Genomic DNA, 18,581 nt, shown 5'->3' with positions numbered 1-18,581 from the left:
TGGCTTATGTTTTGATAAATGTGGAAATTTGTAACACAAAAACCTGACAAAAACAGTTTGACAGCAGCAAATTATTTGTACTATGGATGTAAGTACTATCACCAGGTACATAACCACACAGGCCTCGTGGCCTAATGGATAAGGCGTCTGACTTCGGATCAGAAGATTGCAGGTTCGAGTCCTGCCGGGGTCGTACTTTTCGACACTTTTCGTTTTGTGGAAATTCATGATAAGTAGTTTATCTGGAAACTATGATGTACTGCATCGAACACTTAACAATTCATTTCAAACATATATGCCATTGAGAAAACAAGTGAATTAACCCCCTTATAACAGCAGAATTATACTCCATGATTTTTATTGAGCACTTAACAGTTCATTGCTAATGTCAGAATTTGAAGTTTGTTATAAAGCTCTTAGTCTATAAATATACTATTTTACTAAACAAAAAATGAATACTGACTGAAGAGTCTGGCCTTAGAAGCATTTCATAATTAATACCACACTGACATCTTTTAAAATTATCCACAGATCTCATCTCACCAATATACACATGCAAACAGTCAAGTATATATGTAGCAGTGACAAGACCCAAGCATTTACACAATTACAACCAAACCACTATTTCACCAAGTGATACTTCACTGCCACCCTTTATGTTTTATCTCCTCAAATGGATTTCAAACTACAACTGCTTGATTTAACCCCATGAGCTTTGAACAATGTCTGTGTAAGGGCTCTTGTGCAGAAAATTCCAAATTTGTTTTTAAAAAAGAATATTTTTGTACTATAATGTCAATTTTGCATGTTTAACTGTTAAGTTATCTTTTAAAAGGCTCTAAAGCTTTGATTTAAAATGTTCGGCTGAAAACGTATAAGCTCTGGTATAAGCTCTGGTAGCGTTTTTATTGTTTTGCTGGATACATTTATTTGTTCTTGTTATTTGATTTCTGGAATAATCATTGAAAAAGCCCTGCAGAGTATGTTATGCCTTTCTAAGAGACTTCATAGTTTCTGCTGTAATACGTTGGAAAAGGAGTACCTGCAGATGGGCACTATTTACCCACCACCCACCACCCTCCACTACACCACCACCTCACCACACCTCCCCCATCTCAGTATTTGAGATTAATTGGTCTGGTGTCTTTAAAAGACCCATGAGGCCCATGTTCATAAATACTTATTAATTCCAGGAGATGATTCCTGTAGCTAAGGCAGTATATCGGTCATGGGAGACCTTTGTCATCAGAAATTAATACAGGTGCACAAGTGGAGCCTATTTCCATAGAACGGCTTTGGCTGTGTCACACAAAACTATTTTTCTCACACCCTTAATTCTGTTCTATATGCTTGGCGGTTCTTGATATTGACATCTTGTTTTTCAGAATTGATATGAAGGCTACTGTTTGCCAGACCACATCTCTTTTGGCATGATAAACATGGCAGTTCCTCTTTGCTAAAAGTGAAACAGTCCAAACTCAAGCATTGATTTATAAGTTTACAGTACTCTGAGAAATTGGTCACATCTTTGTTAATAGTGAAAACAAACAAAACAAACAAATCACTGCATCAACAATAACTCAGCTTATAATGATCCATATTTAGTCTTTTTTGCTCATTAGTGCATTCCAAACTAAACTCTCACCAAAGCAGACGATGTACTGTCTAACTTTACAAACTAGAAAACATTGATTTTGGCAGATTTAAGAGTAAGGAAGATAGAAGCATAGTTTGATGGAAGACGTGAATACTCTACCAGCTATCGCAAAATGCTGCTATCACCTTTCCAACTGCTACCCTTGGATTTTTTTTCTCCATGAGGGTTCTGAGTCAAGTGAATCCATAGCTTTGAGGTTTTCTAGTAGAGACAACTGATGCCAACTTTGCTGAATGATATCAAAGAAACACTACATAGAATGGTACCCACATAAAAGGGTAGTGTCACGGCACTGATAATTCTTTGTTTATATTGCATGCCCCTGAATGCCTGTTATCTCCTTATACTTTTTTGAAGTATGTAATATCTTCCAATAAGTCTATTTCAAAGCATTAGCTTTACAGTGAGTGTTGTACACATAACACCAGTGGCTTTGTTTGAACTGTCTTTTGTGTTCAACCTCTGCTTCACAGAAAGTAACTAAAGAAAAGGCGTTTTTATCACACGGCCATCTTTTCAAGTGAGAACTATGCAACTGATAAGTTCCTTCAACCATCAGCTTTAAAGGCCTTCCAGTCATTCTCCACCACCAATAGTGCCAACTCTGTTTGATCTAGCTGTTAAACCCTTTCAGTTAATCACATCATTTAATCCATAAAGTGGATATAATTCAGACATACACGCATCCATCCGTATTACTAGGTTGACACTCCTGCTTGGCTCAGTTAACCACAAGTGTGACTAGTAAATGCGATCATTTTATGTAGTACGCTGTATAAAAGGTGACTTCTGGGTGGAGCTCTCATGATTCTTGTGAAGTTACACTTGTTAATTTCCCTCTGAGGAGAAGTGTGGTTGGTAGAGAAATGGACACACCTCTGCTACGAGTCTATATAATACAAGCCAATTACACGTTATCTCACAGGAGATTGGCCCCTCGCATCGGTGCTCGTGGACGGTTCTCAGAATATCAAGATGGGAAACTGTTTCGAGGGCTGTATGTCATATTGTGACCGCCCGAAAAATACCAATATAAGATGGAGTCTACCTGCTGTTTGCTTCGTTTGGGAAACTGCCATGATAATTCTCTTCGGTGTGTTCATCCGATATGATGAGGAATCCGACGCTCATTGGATGGAACATAGAATTGCGCATAATATTAGTAGTGATATAGAGAACGACTTCTACTTCAGATATCCAAGTAAGCTCTGATTACTGAGTTATTAAAATCAGTATTTTAACTGAGTGATCAAAAACCGATTACTCATAGAAGCAAACGAATTTCTCCCCTATATATTCTTTTATTTTTGCTTTTAAATCAGTGTACTTATTTTTTAGTCATTTTCCACAGTTAAAACATGCTAGTGATGTCTTATCCGTTGATGATCTTTTTAAATGATTTACACTCCTGCTAAAAGTTTGGCAACCATGTATATCATAAATATGTTTGAATAATTTCGAGTGGACAAAACTTGAGTTTTAGTGTCATTCCTCATATAACATCAGGCTATTCGAAACAAAGTACGGACCTCTAACGGAGACAGAGTGGGACTCTTTTTCGTTAAATGATTCCCACATGTGAGATGCTATCTGATTTAGTTTGCATTGCGCCATCAAATTTGTTAACATACTATGACTCCTTTGTAATATGTAAATATTGTCACAGTGCTTGGGCGCATTAGGCTACACACAACCGTGTGGTTTATTCTTTACACAACGCTTTGAATATGCTTACCAGAAGTCCACAAAACGAAATATTTTGCTTCGATTAGTATTAACACGTGATTAGTTGACTTGGTGACCTGTATTGGTAATTCTCCGTCTCAACTTGTGGTCTTTGTTTTTCATGGGCCCAGTCATTCCAGAGCAATTGTTCACTCTGCCAGTGAGTTGTCTTACAAGATGTATAAGTGGAGGAGCAAACTCGCTGTCTGAGTGTCCTGGGAAGTATAGAATTCCCAGGCGGTGCTGCCACAATGCGACCACTCCTCAGGTCCAGAAATAGGTGCAGACTGTTTGCCACGTTTCACATTAAGTTACGTAAAGAAGTAGAAATTTGTAAAGCCAGCTGTCATTTAAATTATAATGGATTTACTTTGAGATCACTGAAATGCCGACCGTCGCCGTCATTTCAGTATTGTTTTAGTTCCATTTATAGATGTTGAGTTATTTTGCATTTGATAACAGTACATGAATATTGTTCTTACTGTACATTCATTAAGTGTGTGTTTTAGGGTAAACAGCACCTATTAAACATATATAAAATGGATGAGTGGTTGCAGGAACAGTTGCGGATGAGTGGTAGACGGTCTAGTATCAACCATATGTAGCAGGAGGAACCCTAGGATAAAGTTGTGGATCAGAGAATGGCTTTAGTAAAAGAAATCAAAGGCTTTGAATATCACTCTAAATTTCATCAGGACTAATATTAACCTGTGAAAAGTCAGTACATGGACCACTGAAGCTCTGCCTTGTCTGATAGTTGGATCATCAAGCAAAATAAAAGGAGTCATAGTTTCAGGAACCTTGTTAGCCATAAAAGCTCTTTAAAAGTTCTAACACTTGTCAAAGTGTTCCAGAGACTACATAGATACTCATGTGGCAATAGGCTTTCTTGGTATGACAAATAAAATTGAAATTTTGGGCTAAACAAAGTGTTGAGATATTTCTTATTTCCAGTCAAGAAAATGAAGAAAGTGACTAGTGCAAAATACAGAGAAAGAAAAATTCAGAGAAACCTGGCATTCGGAGCAAAAATGCTTAGAATAAGGTAAAACTTACCCTATTAGCTAAACAATGTACAGTTTAACAGTTTGGGTGGTACTTTTTTTTAGGGGGGAGGGGGGGCTCATGTGCACTCATGACAAAATGACTTGGCTGTTCTAATCCATTATTGTGTGTGTGTTTGTATAAGAGACAATTTAAGGGTACACTGCATTGTATGGAGAACCAGTTAATTTTTCCAGCTGTACAGTTTCCTAAGGGTGTGTCACAGATGTCTGGAAAGCAAACCTCGTGTGTATTAAATTTCAGACATTACAATTTGGTATTTGGCAGACGCTTTTAGCCAAAGCGACTTACATACACGGAATACTCAGAATTTCTCAAATTTTCTGAGTGAATTCTAGAATGCAGGTCCTCAAGCTGAAAAACCTGCAGGCAAGATATTAAGGTATAACTGTCACCTCAAAGTGAATTTGTGAAGCTCAAGAGTTCCCCATTTGTGGCAATGAGAACTGGGTGGAGAGTGTTCCAAAAACAGAATAGAATTTTTTTTTTTTGCCTATCATGCACACCTAAATGTGTCCCAAGCAGACTGTCGTGCACTTGATATGTTCAGAAACAACTGTATCATTGTTGCTTATCATTCCTCCAACAGACCTCTTGTATTACTAGCCACAGAAGTCTGTCTTTGTGTGAAGTTATGAGGCAAACAGTTATGGATAGCTACACCCTGTAATGGATCTATGGAAATATGGAATGTGAAACAGGAGCAGGACTAGCTTTGTGGGAAGATTCCAGAGGCGACCTCTTCAGAGTTCATCCTCCTTTACGATGTGTACAGAGCAAATAAAGGTTCCTCCAGAGTCTGCAGCTATTTTTTTATCCCCTGGCATCAGTTGTTACATGAGCACTCTGGACAACAGAACATGCTATGGATGTTTGTTTGTTTTTTTTTTTGTCATCATCACTCTTAAGGCTCTGTTTTCACACCAAATAAGGCTGGTGATAGAAAAATGTAGATATATGTGTTTACATGGAGGACAGACTTTGACTCAGCAGAGTTATGACACATCTACATCGTAAATCTAAAATGTGAAACTTTGATAGTAACTGAAATGGAAAAGGACCCAAATAATCTTTTGCTTCCTTGTTGCCGTTTTCTTTCAATTTTGTGTCTTCCCCAAAATAAAAATAATCCCCAAAATCCCAACACTTTTATGAACTTTTCCTTCCTCGCGCAGGTTTTCAGGATGTTCACGTCATGATCTTCGTGGGTTTTGGATTTCTTATGACCTTCTTGAAACGATACAGTTTCAGTGCAGTGGGCTTCAACTTCCTCATTGCAGCTTTTGGTCTCCAGTGGGCTCTCCTTATGCAGGGCTGGTTTCACTCTCTGGACTACACCGATGGCAAGATTAAGATTGGTGTGGAAAGGTAAGGGTGATTTGTCTCTAAAGGAATTATCCTATAGATCACTTGCATTATGTAATATTTCCCTGTTTGCATCTGTGGATGAACCTTTACCAGGGGTGTGGGTAGAAAGACCAGTTTTTCATGCCCTCATTGTGAGACTCACCTATTCTTAAACTGTTGTCTGTTGACACAGCAATGTCAGGATCAGCAATGTCACGCAGGGATATACATTATTTCAGATCAGTAGCTGTTATTCATTGTTTGTGGAATAAAATACAAGTGCCACCACAATACTGAAACCGCAGCTGTGAAAAGAATTCTGCTCTCAAAGCGAAGACTCGTATTGAAATGATATTTAAGTTTTCATCCATCAATCATCATCCTTCAGGTTATTGTGCTCGACATATTTGTCATGAATTTCTTTATTGTAATGCAGAAGGATATAACTTGAAATACACATAGTGAAGCAACAGAGTTTTGGCTCTTTTGAATAGTGCATTACCTTCTAAAATTCATACTGTGTCCATTTAGTAAGTCAGTTACTCATAAATGGCCTTAACTTTGTGGACTTGTCCCTTATGAGGCCTTGTGATGGTAGTAAGGTCTGGATGCCTTGTTCTGTGTCCAGTCTTATTAATGCAGACTTCTGTGTGGCGGGGTGTCTGATTGCTTATGGAGCTGTGCTTGGCAAGGTCAGCCCAGTTCAGCTAATGGTGCTGACACTGTTTGGCATTACACTGTTTGCCGTTGAAGAATACATCATCCTCAACCTCATCCATGTAAGTTTCACAGACAAAATACAAGAGCTTTATGCCAATAACTCAGCTAGCTAATATAATTAGACAACAGGGCTGCAGTTCATTTGAAACATTCAATAGTAGTGATACAAGTGAAACTATTGTACATTTCCTATGTTCGTGTTTATTCATGTATATGGTAATCACAGATCATGTAGCCACTTCATATAAACCTACTGTCATTTGTCTCCTACATCTGGACCACCCACTATGGTTCATGCTTGTCTGATCTTCGATGCTGTCGCCTTCCAGGCAAGAGATGCTGGGGGCTCTATGGTTATCCACACATTTGGAGGATATTATGGCCTTTCAATCTCATGGGTCCTCTATCGACCGAATTTAGAACAGAGCAAACGTCTCCATGGATCCGTTTACCACTCTGACGTTTTTGCCATGATTGGTAAGTCTCTTCAGGAGGGGCTATTCCTAACACTCTGCACATACCACCGTGACACCCTTATTTGAGAACTTTTGCAGATATTTATCTTGTTTTCTGAATTGGGATTGATTTTTTTTCTTTCTTTTTAGGAACTCTGTTTCTCTGGATGTTCTGGCCCAGTTTCAATTCAGCTATAACGGATCATGGAGACGGACAGCACCGCGCTGCTATCAACACCTACCTCTGTCTGGCCTCCTGTGTCCTCACCACATTTGCCATTTCCAGCCTTTTTGAGAAGACGGGCAAAGTTGACATGGTAATTATGCTACAGTGATTATAATTAGCATGATGGATGAACAAATAATCCTACCAATAATCATTGGACTTGGTGAATACAGTTTTTGTTTGTTTTTTTGTTTTTGTTTTGCCCTACGAGGGGAAAATCTTATGAAGGCAAGTTTAAAGTAACTGATTAATTGTCTCTTACAAATCATTTTAGAAATTTCTATTTACAAATAGAGCTGGTCAGGTCATTGCAATACACTCTTCAAAATAACCTTTCACAGTTCTAGCTGTGTATTCGTGATGCACCATGGGTCAAAGGTTTCCAATGTAAAACTGCCACAATGTTGGGACCACAGCGTTTTTCAGAATGTCACTAGAGAAATCTGACGATCTCTACTAAAATGTAGTAAGTTCATGTATAAAGCATAGACTTGGAATTGATTTTAGGGTATTTATTTTACATCTGACGAAACTGTCAGCCTGGTTCATGGAAATATCAGGGTTTTTTTTTTTTAATTTTATTTATATATATATATATATTTTTGTGTGTGTGTGTGTGTGTGTGTGTGTGTGTGTGTGTGTGTGTGTGTGTGTGTGTGTGTGTGTATATGTGTGTGTGTGTGTATATATGTGTGTGTGTGTGTGTGTGTGTGTGTGTATGTATATGTGTGTGTGTGTGTATATATGTGTGTGTGTGTGTATATATGTGTGTGTGTGTGTATATATGTGTGTGTGTGTGTATATATATGTGTATATATATGTGTGTATATGTGTGTGTGTGTGTGTGTGTGTGTGTGTATATATATAGTGTGTGTGTGTGTGTGTGTGTATGCATGCAAGAGTACAATAGTCTGTATCAGTGGAGATTTCTATGTAAAATAACTGTCTGATCTGCTGTAGGTACACATCCAGAATTCTACACTAGCAGGGGGTGTTGCTGCCGGAACAGCAGCAGAATTCATGTTGACACCATATGGATCTCTGATCGTGGGTTTCTGCTGTGGTATCATCTCCACACTGGGTTACCTATTTCTGACAGTAAGTTGTTTTGTTTAAAACAGGCCTGCAGGTCCAAACTAGTCAATTTCTGCATTTTAATCAAAAAGCACAACTTCAAGCAGCTCCACATCCAGCTAGGAGCTGGTGTATTGTAGCGTACCTTCATGTAAATTTGCCAGATTATGGTTTTGTAAAATGAGGACAGTAACTAATGCTATTATAATACTCATCTCCTTACATTTGCAGTCTTTTTACTTTGTATGTAACAAGAGTTTTTGTGCTTGTCTCTTACCTCCCAGCCGTTTATGGAGAAAAAGCTCAAAATCCAGGACACTTGTGGCATCCACAACCTCCATGCCATGCCAGGGGTCTTAGGTGGCATTGTGGGTGCCATTACTGCAGCTGCTGCCAGCGAGACAGTTTATGGTGAACTGGGGTAAAGTGCAGCCATTTGCATTTCAGAACCTATTTATAGCACAAACATAACATGTGAATTTGTTGATTTAATATGTACTGGCATGTTCTGTTGTAGGTTGAGGAATACGTTTGATTTTGATGGACCCTTTGAGGACCGGATTCCAACTGTTCAAGGCGGGCACCAAGCAGCAGGGATATGCGTGGCTATTTGCTTTGGAGTTGGGGGAGGTACTTTCGTTGGTGAGTGAAATTATTAGTAACTTAATTTTCTGTCGTTGTATCATCGTCCCTCAAATGCAACATTTAAACTAGGATCATATTGCAATGCCAAATCGCGTTTGTGAACGTTAACAAATCCATATATTTGATAACAAAGAAAAGCAGTCGTGAGGGATCTGCCCTGGGGACAGAAAATGGTCAGTTGTGGGTTAAAAGCCTGTTAAATTTGTTATGTTTTGGTTATTATGCTTTAAAACACTTATTCAGTAAAATACCAATGTGAAATGTTTTTTCATAAGGACATATTGTGAGACAGTTTTACCCTATCCTTCAGGTTTCATCCTGAAGCTACCTATCTGGGGTGACGTTGCAGATGAAAACTGTTTTGACGATGAATTCTACTGGGAGGTGAGACAACATTGCACGTATTAGTTTTAACCGGATGCACTGGAGTTTTGGATATCCAGTATAACCAGATTGAAGTGAACAGAATAACTTGGAAAAAGACAGTTATGTATTTAGTAAATAAATTACATTATCTATTACATGGTGAATAGTATTGTTTTGAGCCAATTTGAAAATGCTATCAGAGGCAGGTAATGACTGAGTACACAGCACTTTTTCCAATTAAATGTTTACACATAAATTAGTCACCCTAGTCTCGTGTGTACAGTTGCTGAAGAATCATATTCAGCCCTTTTAGAATCTGGTAACCTTTGTTTTTGAAGTGATAATTGCAGCCAGTTGTCACTGATGCATGTTGAAACCAAATGCCAGACAACAACCTATGGTAGAGTCTGAATAGACCTCCTGTAAGACCTCCCAGTCTTCCATATGGACTGTTTTCTGCCCTTTTGAGTGAAACTAGAAGTCTCCAAAGTATTCTTCGAGACTGTTCTTTCAAAAGTATGTATACATTATTCTGTCTCTTGTTCTTTGATTAAAGAATTGCCATGTCTGTTTGGAGAACTGCTAAAATTAAGTCGTAGTTATATTGTAATTGTGCATATACACTGGTTAAGGCGTACTAACTATACTCCTCATGAAAAGCAGTCTGTTCCTCTCTAGCCAAGTTCAAAAGACACAGAACTGAGCAGCCAGTTTTCACAGATTAAGCCTCATGAACAATGCTTCAGAAAATGCTGCATTTCCAGAACAATCTTGTCCCTCCTCTTTAGTTTTAGCAAGCATGGGAAATTCACCCATATGTTTAACCAGTAGCGTAAAAAAACAACAACAAAGTAACACAGTGTAATGAGGTACCACCATTAGCTATTACCATCAACACTAGTGTTTGATGTAGAAACAGCGAATCAGTATCATATTATTTTGACAGTATTTTTGAAAGTCCTATATGCCCTTCATGGTCTGGTGGGCATCTTTTTTTTTTTTTTTAATCCATATATTGAGCTTTCAGTACTTGCATGCTAGAGCTTAAATTGATATGGCTGGAAGATGTGGCCAACTGGCTTTGTCTGTAGGAAAGAAATCTTGTTGCTGAATATGTCTGGGCTTCTTTGTCATTCTTTATTTGTTCTGATCTCTCCACATAGGTACCTGAGGAGGAAGAGAGCATTCCACCAATCCTGGAGTACAACAATCACATGAGGGTTAACAAGCATTCCGAAATGTAAGTTTTGTTTGGATTTTTGTTCTGGTTTCTTGTGTTTTAATGTATATGAAGACATTGTAATTTTCCAAAGAAAATCTGTGCTTACTTCAGTACCCCTTGCAGAGTAGTTAACTTGCATGTGACATACATGTTGCATTTGCAGGAGTGACTTGTGAGTTTTTAGTTGTTTTTGAAGGAATGGGATTTTAGGTTGAAAGGGTATACCAACTTTGGCTAACAAGTTCAGAGATTTTGCTATAAGCATGATGAGTTCAGCTTATCCTACCCTTTGTCCAGGGGGCATGATATTTTATACAGCTACTTGCAAAAAGAGTCTATCTATAGGGATATATGTCCAGTTTTGTGGTGATAAGCAAAACCAATTCCAATTTATTAGTTTCAATGTTCTGGGCTTCCATGCAAAACTATTTGCAGGTGGCAGAGAATTTCAGTAGACGGAATCCCATAATTCCATATGGTTCTATGTCTGGCTACACCCACCCAATTGGCTACACAATCTTCAGTGTTATAAATTGTGATTTGTCTATGGTTTCTTTTAATGTCCCTAAACCCAACTAAATTTGATACATTTCATGCAAACTTGATTGTGCTTAATACTAGGGTCAGGTGCCTGTGTGAACTTGTGGAACAGCATTTACAGTTAAATGGTGTAATAAATTAAATGCTGTGTAAGAAGGGAAATTGGTTTTAGTTATCTTGGTTCTAACGTGAATTTGTAATTAAATCTTACATTTGAACTAATATTAAGAAAAATTGGTCATTTTGCAAATGGCATTGTGAAATTCTTGTGCAATCTGAATATATAGATACTGATTATTACAACTTATATAGTTGTATGTATTATGACTGCTGTAATATAAAATGAGAAGTATAAATGTTTATATATTGCAGTTTACTATCCAAAACAAGTAGATTATTAATCAAGAATTATGAAAACTTCAAGGACTGATTCTTTAGAAGATGTCTTACATTTTTAGGTCTTTATGCGCACAAATTTTTTTTTTTTCTATCATCCACATGTCAAAGAACACTACAGCAGTGAATTTAGACTTTGGGTGTTTCTAATCTGTGAACTCTTCTCCCTCACAGGGCAGAAACCAACTTCTCTGTGGAACAGAGCTAGCCCTGCAGAATGGTGGGACCCTGCATTCCTGAACCACAAAACACATAGACAACATTTTGCTCAAAGCAAACCTTTCTTTTTTTACTGTACACCTTAGGCCTCTGGAAAGGTCACTAAAAAGCTATTCAGGTTAATGCCAAAATCTCTTGGTAAACAAAACTGGAACTTAAGTTGTCATGAGCAGTGATGTGAGATGAGATGAAACCAAAGTTGGGCTATTGTCCATGCGTACCAGTGAAAAGTCTGACATCAGTAGACATTTTTAAGGACAACTGAATAGTTAGCTCCAGCAAATGCCAAGATATTTTGGCCAAATATCTGGTTTCCTCTCTGTAAAAGTTGACACTTGTCAGCATTTTGATTGTTCAGCAAGAACATGAGCCTATGCCCCATCAAGAGTCTAGAAATGGTTAATTTACAACAACAGTTTTAGCAATGGATATCACACTGTCTCCAGACTTAAGTCCAAACACACTGCATTGACCACAAGACAGTACAGAAAACTTATTAGGGCTGTCCTCGTGGTGGAAGAATACTGGGCTGAATGAATATTTCAGACTTTTTATTTGTTTTAAATAAATGTGTAACTTCAGAAAGTTTTGTTGTCAATTCTGTAAATTATTAAAGTCTAATATTTTCTATAAATTTAAGAATTAAAATATAGAACATAACATAATATTTATTTTATGCCATCTTTTTTGTTTGTCTTGATCAAGTGAATATTTTTGGAATTTAATGCAAATTTCACATGATTTACTTGCATGTATTCCAATATATTCAGCATGGACTTTAATCGTGGTTACTGGTGTTCCTCAACTGTTTTTAATCACTCGATCCTGTAATTTTTGTTTACAGATTTTTGAATCATTTCTTGTTGCTGTTTGTCAAGTTTTTAAATGTTGCATTAAAACATAAGTTATCAAACTCTTAATTGTATTTGTTTCTATTGAAATACTTTACTTTTACTTTCTACTTTTTATTTGGATACCATTTCACTGCAAGTCTTTCGCTTTATGATTTACTGTGACTGAAGTATTTTGAAGCACTCAGCTGAGTGTAACCATAGAAAGAAACTGCATACTATTCAACATGTTTTACTTATGAATTTGAAAGGACATGCACCATAGGGTCATATCAGTTTCTGTCCTTTTGGTGGATCTGCTGAATAATGGAGACAGTACATTATCAACACCAGACAGAACTGTTTTAAAATCTGAAAGCAGAGGAAATTTAAATCTTTAAAATGAAGTTGCATGTCACGTCTGTGGATGTTGCTCCTATCCAAACTGAAAATTCCTTATGTCACTGATGAAGAGCTGTAAATAACACAAACTGTATGTAATCGGCTTTGTGTATCTATTCAAAATAATGAGAACATTTATAGCTTTCCTGTCTGAGCTTTTGGAAGGTGAAAATCTGTTAATGAGCTACCCTACGACGTAAGTTAAGTTAAAACAACACATCGTCTTAAGGGTACTGCAATACAACTGCTTTATTCAGCGCAAAAAAACATCACGACACTGCCAAAGAGAATAAAACATTTCCACTCTGACCTTTGGCGTATGTGGCTTTATGTAGTGACATGGAACTAATTTTACCGCTGTCTACATGCGAGCCTCATAGCGCCACCCATAGTCACACGATGATGGTGACGGATTTTCATGTAACACCTCACTAAGTTTCGATAAAAGTTCGGCCCCGCCTTCTCTGTCCTCCAGGTTACGGGAGGTAAATAAACAAGCAACGGTTAACTTTAGTGCTCACTGGATTCTTCAAGTTTTCTGTGCTGAAAACGCTGCAATTTTGTGTTGATGCATTCCAACGTGTACAGAGTTCGAGCGTCTCAGTGCATGCTTTTGTCATTTCCGCTGACATCCGCTTTCAAAACCGAGGCAACATGAGCCAGCAACAAGATATAGGTTTACTGAATTGGTTTGGCTTTGGTTTTAACGGGTTTGGACAGATATGCTCACGCTCGGAGTTTAAGACTGACAGCGAAAGCATCAAAGTAACCTCTCCGCTACTTTTGAAACTGTGCTACGGGGCGGTGAACCAGAAAGGGGAGAGTAATCTAACGTCTGCAGAAAGAAGCGTTAACATTGGGGCTAGCTGGAGTCGGCGAGCTACCATTCATTTAAACGGTTAGAGAATGAAAATTAGAAAACTTTTAAAAGCTCTTCACTTGATGTCTCCTCATGATCAAGTGGTAAGGAGTTTTTAACATTCAGTGCCTTGTATCAGTTTTTGTCTGTTGGTGACAAACCTCTGTGGCACAATTGTAAATTTGAAATTCCTAATGACGTTCCAGTCACCTCCAAACCACTATGTGAGTGAGCCAGCATATGACGTTGGCTCATTAGTGGTTCCCACAAATCGTATCCTGTCAATTATTTAGCACGATAACCATGCACATTTAAAGAAAACGAGTAATTTCACACCTTTACCCCTATTTCAGGTGACAGCTACGTCTGTCTCTCCGGTTTTGGCTCTAACTCTGCAGACGGTGACAGATGTGATCACGTTCTCGAGAGCCGAGGGTGCACAGATGCCCTTATTAATGAAAGTTGCCTGACCCTTAGTTTCGTAGACAAAATTGAAGGCTGGTGTCATCAGCAGCACAAGAAGGCACTTGTTTGGAAGATGGATCTGCACACCCCAGATACCACTGGTATTGTTGTCGTCTATATAAAATTCACAGTCCTCATATAGCATGTGGAAAGTTTTAAAAGCGTTGAAGTTATTTTATGCGTTCGTACAGAGCACTCTTTAAGACTGCCTTTGGTGCCGGGGGGCTACATTGCCTCAAAGCCCCCATTTTTCCGTCCTCTCCCTCCGGACCTGCAAGCTGTACACTTAGCCCTGGGAACAGAACACGTCATTCTCCTAAGTGCCTGTGGAACCGTTTACACGTGGGGTTCTGGCAGGTAGGGGGTGGGGGAGGTGGAATAGGAATTTTGTTACTTTGTGCTGCATTTTTGTAATTAGTGCCTGCTCTGTACGCACCTTCTGTTTGTGTGAGTTTGCCTGTGCTCTCTTGGCAGCCACGGGCAGCTGGGTCACGGCAGTCTAGTGGATGGGAAAGAACCGCGAGCTGTAGAGGCACTGTGGGGTGTTCCTATGAGTACAGTGGCTGCAGGTGGCTGGCACTCTGCCTGCATCAGTGGTAAAAATAATTTGTTTTGTGTCATAACACTCCCTAATCTTCCCAGAACTTCGTGAATCCACTATGATGGTAGTCTTGGAAGAACGACTATTTTTTTGTGTGTGGTTAGCGCAATAAGACCTTGATCTTCCGAAGGTTGTGATAAGATCAGTGAAAAGTCAAGTTTGTGATATTACCACCCGATTTCCATTGTTTATTGATATTGTCACATCAGGGCCTGTGTAATTGACATGGGTGACTAAAATCGACCTTAATGTAGCTGCAGAGAACTTAGCTTCTTGTAGAAGTTATTTGTAGACCCCCCTTGTAAAAGCAAAATATCTGAATAGAGTTCACACAATGTTTTGATAGATTACATCATGGCATCGTACATATTGTCTGAGGCAGAGAAGATGAAAAAAGTAACTCACGCTTCTTTTTTTTTTTTTTCAAATTCTGTAATGTGTGAATGTTGAGTTAAATGTCTTTTTAAACAGCAGGAGGTGACCTGTACATTTGGGGCTGGAATGAAAGTGGCCAACTAGGCCTTCCATCAAAAGGCCTTAAAGAAGAGCGTCTGAACGTCAAAAGAACAGGTTACCGTCTCAACCCAGATATCAATTCCATAATCTCCACACTTAAAATAATCTCTAGGAAATAATATTTTGGCTTCTCTCTTTAGGAAATGAAGAACAGACGAGACAGGATGAAGGAGAGAGCAGTAAGGACGTATTAATCTCAGTCCAAGCTTTCCCAGCCTTGATCGATATTGCACGGGAAACAGAAATCACCAAAGTCAGCTGTGGATCTCGCCACACAGCTGCCATCTCAAGTAAGAGCCACTTCGATTTTCCATCAGGAAATTTAGAATATGCGTGAATTTCACTGTAAATTCAACTGTGTGTGTGTGTGTGTGTGTGTGTGTTTCCTCTCATAGGTACAGGCAATCTCTACACCTGGGGATGGGGTATGAGTGTTCACTTCCTAGTTTTATGAAATCTGAACAACACTGACTTAGACTTTTTTGATAACTGTGCACAAAGCATACACAAGTGTCTAGTGATTTTCACTACTCTAAATAAGATGACATGAGAACAGAAGTAGTATCAGCGTTTCCTAAGAGTGACTAATTACATTTGCACTTTTTTTTTGACACAGGAAACTATGGCCAGCTAGGCCATGGTTCAGAGTGCAGTTCAGATGAACCTATGCTTGTGGCCTACTTTTCAAGCCATGGATTGTGGGTGCAAGATGTAGTCTGTGGGTTATGGAACACATTTGTGCGTGCTGTACAGAGAAAAAATTCTCCTTCTTAATGCAAATGTTACTCTGCTTTAAGAATGAGCAGACATATAATTAATAGTTTATTTAATATGCAAACAAGTTTTGTAAAATACAGGTTAGACAGTTAACAATTCTTTCATAAAAATATGTAAAATATGGACAGAAAATTATTAGAAAAACATTGGGAAAAAATCCTGAAAAACAGTTTTGTTTTGTTTTTAAATGTAAGGCATTACATAAAAATCATTTGTAAAATCAGTGAATGCTCATGTCTGGTGTGAATTTGGACCATGATATCACTCCCCTCCTGTCGTCACTCTTTCGTAGACTTCACAGAACAATCTTAAAGGAACTGGAGAACAACCCCTCTGTTAGTTACAAATTATTACTGAGGACATTTAAGACAGTCATTAAAACGAATTCTCCTTACCTGACAAAATCAGGAGATCTGGAAATAACATGCTGAAATTCAGAGAGGTTCACAGTTCCATCTTTATCAATATCTGATTCTTCCAGTATCTGTAGAATTAGACAGAGAACACAAGGGACAACTTTAGTAGAGACCTGCAGGAGTTTTGAGCTGTGCCTCAAATGTCTCTTTGGGTCCAGCTGTATGCAACAAAGATTGCCATGGGACACAAAATGCAAACTGAATCCAGTGAACTCACATTGCTTATAAGCTGTCTCATCTCTTCTGCGGTGAGTCTTGTGTCGTCTGTGTCTCCTGTCAAACAGTTCACCAGCTTCTCCAGGTCACTTGAATCCAGTGTGCCATCATCATCAAAGTCTAGAATCGACAGAAAAGTGTTATAGGATCTCTCCTGTTTGTCATTCTGAATAACCCATTCTTTATAAGAACACATGAATGTAACTGGTACAGACATTACCGAAGATTCTGAATGCATAGTGAGATTTTATTTCAAGGGTTGCTGAATCACTGAAGGCACTCAAGAGATCCAAAAAGTCCTCAAAGCTTAAGCTCCCATCCTTAACATCAGAAGTTGAGAAGACCTGGCAGATTCTTTCCCGAAAAGGGTTGGACTAAAAGACGGAATTCAGGGAATAAAATCTCATATTAAAAACACAGCATGTAAGATATGCTGACAAAGATGCACTGAATTTGTAGTCTCTCAGAGGAAAAAGAAACACTTCTCATATTTTCATGAACATATTAAAACTTTCTCACCTTGAGTTCAGGTAGCATGAGAATTTTACTCATAGGTACTCTTGGGTTAGGGTGGTGTCTGTCTTCTTTTCCAGCAAGTTCACTAAATCTTTTGTGTGCCCTAATAAAGTTTATACAAACCTGTGAGAACACACGCATCTGTACGTAACATCTCCTCAATGACTTAAGTTTCACCGTTCACTTTGCAGTGCAATACATCAAAGTCCACCTCACAAGGAAGTCTGAGTTCGCCAGTCTCTCGACATACAAAGTAAAGTAATGACAGGAAAGAATTGTACTTACAGTAAGATTTCTTGCTTTGTCAAAAAAGTCAATTCCTGAAAAGATATACCGTATTAATATAACACACGACTGATGTATTTTACGAACCCCTCAAATGAATAAGTTGTAATACAACGTTATTACCCAAAAAACTGTCAGGTTTAACTTTTAATGAGAAAAGCACTACAGAAATGAACATTAACACGTCAAACATTAAGCAAAGTACGGTTACTCATCAAGTAACATTTTAGCTCTTGATGTTAGTTTAATGGACGTGATGACAGACAGTTATGTTTCTGTGACATTTCTTTGACATTTTTAATTGTCTGTTTTACATTATAAACAGTAATCTAGCAGATTAAGAGGCCATCCGCCGGCGTTTCGTCGACGGTCGGAACAACATCAAATTATAAAGCGTTTAGAAAAGTTCCAAAACAGTAATAAATGTCGAACTTGAAACCGTCAATTAGCTTTTAGGATTACGACTTGACGTAGTTTAGTTAAACGTACTATGATGGCTAGTTAGTTAGCTAGGCAGTTAGCAATTCTTACCTGATACTCTGAAAGGAGCTCTTTCGGTAATTGACTGGCTGTTGTTCCCATACTTGTTGTGTGTCTATCCTCGCTTCAAGAAAACAAATTTAAAAAATATACTGTTAAGATTACAAAGTTCTCACTTTTATTTCAGTTAGCTCAGTTAAAGGTAAACATTCATGTTGTACGTCGTTTGTTTCGCTGACTTCCGCAGAAATACGTCTCCTGTGATACGTAAGGGTTGCTATGGACACAAAATTAGCATAGTCTGAAGTTCAGTGTGAGTAGGAAGTACTGAAAATATTTACTGGCTGCTGTTAAAGATTTCTAAGATTTAGCTTAATTGACTGCTACTATGTGTCACAGTTCACATTTTAAGCATTAAATATCAACTACACGGACCAAACTACATCCATGTAAAATCAGAAGCACACTACAGGTTCACATACAGTACAAATTCAAATAGTTAAGACCATGACAAAGTATTCTCTTTCATACTGCTGCACACACTATGACGTATAAAATGAT

General features: G+C 38.2%; 3 protein-coding genes and 1 non-coding gene across 5 annotated transcripts; 3 read left to right on the top strand and 1 right to left on the bottom strand.

Annotated features, from left to right (window-relative positions):
- The first annotated feature begins 120 nt into the window (after window positions 1-120).
- Window positions 121-193, top strand: trnar-ucg (transfer RNA arginine (anticodon UCG)). Its single transcript has one exon. It is a non-coding gene; the product is annotated as a tRNA-Arg (tRNA).
- A 2,439-nt stretch (window positions 194-2,632) lies between these two features.
- Window positions 2,633-11,646, top strand: rhcgb (Rh family, C glycoprotein b). Of its 2 annotated transcripts, XM_030789892.1 has the most exons (12): window positions 2,633-2,858; window positions 5,623-5,815; window positions 6,423-6,573; window positions 6,844-6,991; window positions 7,120-7,286; window positions 8,156-8,293; window positions 8,554-8,690; window positions 8,787-8,911; window positions 9,225-9,298; window positions 10,444-10,520; window positions 11,355-11,360; window positions 11,613-11,646. In XM_030789892.1, exons 1-12 carry the CDS (start codon window positions 2,633-2,635, stop codon window positions 11,644-11,646), a joined length of 1,476 nt encoding a protein of 491 aa, XP_030645752.1. The 2 variants fall into 2 exon arrangements, with proteins under 2 accessions (XP_030645752.1, XP_030645751.1); XM_030789891.1 differs by lacking the exon at window positions 11,355-11,360.
- A 1,897-nt stretch (window positions 11,647-13,543) lies between these two features.
- On the top strand, window positions 13,544-16,187 carry rccd1 (RCC1 domain containing 1). The gene is made up of 8 exons (XM_030789893.1): window positions 13,544-13,787; window positions 14,102-14,322; window positions 14,407-14,570; window positions 14,688-14,809; window positions 15,286-15,384; window positions 15,480-15,620; window positions 15,726-15,755; window positions 15,947-16,187. Exons 1-8 carry the CDS (start codon window positions 13,544-13,546, stop codon window positions 16,102-16,104), a joined length of 1,179 nt encoding a protein of 392 aa, XP_030645753.1. The 3' UTR covers window positions 16,105-16,187.
- Window positions 16,147-18,246, bottom strand: cib1 (calcium and integrin binding 1 (calmyrin)). Its single transcript, XM_030789895.1, has 7 exons — window positions 18,072-18,246; window positions 17,541-17,575; window positions 17,259-17,358; window positions 16,960-17,113; window positions 16,741-16,859; window positions 16,503-16,591; window positions 16,147-16,424 (listed from the first exon to the last, which is right to left on the bottom strand). The coding sequence occupies exons 1-7, from the start codon at window positions 18,120-18,122 to the stop codon at window positions 16,403-16,405; spliced, it is 570 nt and encodes a 189-aa protein (XP_030645755.1). The 5' UTR covers window positions 18,123-18,246; the 3' UTR covers window positions 16,147-16,402.
- Window positions 18,247-18,581: the final 335 nt, after the last annotated feature.

This window comes from Chanos chanos, chromosome 13 (assembly GCF_902362185.1).
Source record: "Chanos chanos chromosome 13, fChaCha1.1, whole genome shotgun sequence".
NCBI lineage: Eukaryota > Metazoa > Chordata > Actinopteri > Gonorynchiformes > Chanidae > Chanos > Chanos chanos.
Note: the sequence above shows the minus strand (reverse complement) of the source record. Positions and strands in the feature narration are given on the sequence as shown.

Coding starts and splice junctions, on each gene's coding strand:
- rccd1 (XM_030789893.1), top strand. CDS start 13,544: ATGAGCCAGCAACAAGATATAGGTTTACTGAATTGGTTTGGCTTTGGT. Junction 14,571..14,687: donor TACACGTGGGGTTCTGGCAG/GTAGGGGGTGGG, acceptor CTCTCTTGGCAG/CCACGGGCAGCTGGGTCACG. Junction 15,756..15,946: donor TCTCTACACCTGGGGATGGG/GTATGAGTGTTC, acceptor TTTTTGACACAG/GAAACTATGGCCAGCTAGGC.
- cib1 (XM_030789895.1), bottom strand. CDS start 18,122: ATGGGAACAACAGCCAGTCAATTACCGAAAGAGCTCCTTTCAGAGTAT. Junction 17,576..18,071: donor AGCTCCTTTCAGAGTATCAG/GTAAGAATTGCT, acceptor ATATCTTTTCAG/GAATTGACTTTTTTGACAAA. Junction 16,425..16,502: donor AGATCTCCTGATTTTGTCAG/GTAAGGAGAATT, acceptor GTTGTTCTCCAG/TTCCTTTAAGATTGTTCTGT.
- rhcgb (XM_030789892.1), top strand. CDS start 2,633: ATGGGAAACTGTTTCGAGGGCTGTATGTCATATTGTGACCGCCCGAAA. Junction 5,816..6,422: donor ATTAAGATTGGTGTGGAAAG/GTAAGGGTGATT, acceptor TTCTGTGTCCAG/TCTTATTAATGCAGACTTCT. Junction 8,691..8,786: donor ACAGTTTATGGTGAACTGGG/GTAAAGTGCAGC, acceptor GTTCTGTTGTAG/GTTGAGGAATACGTTTGATT.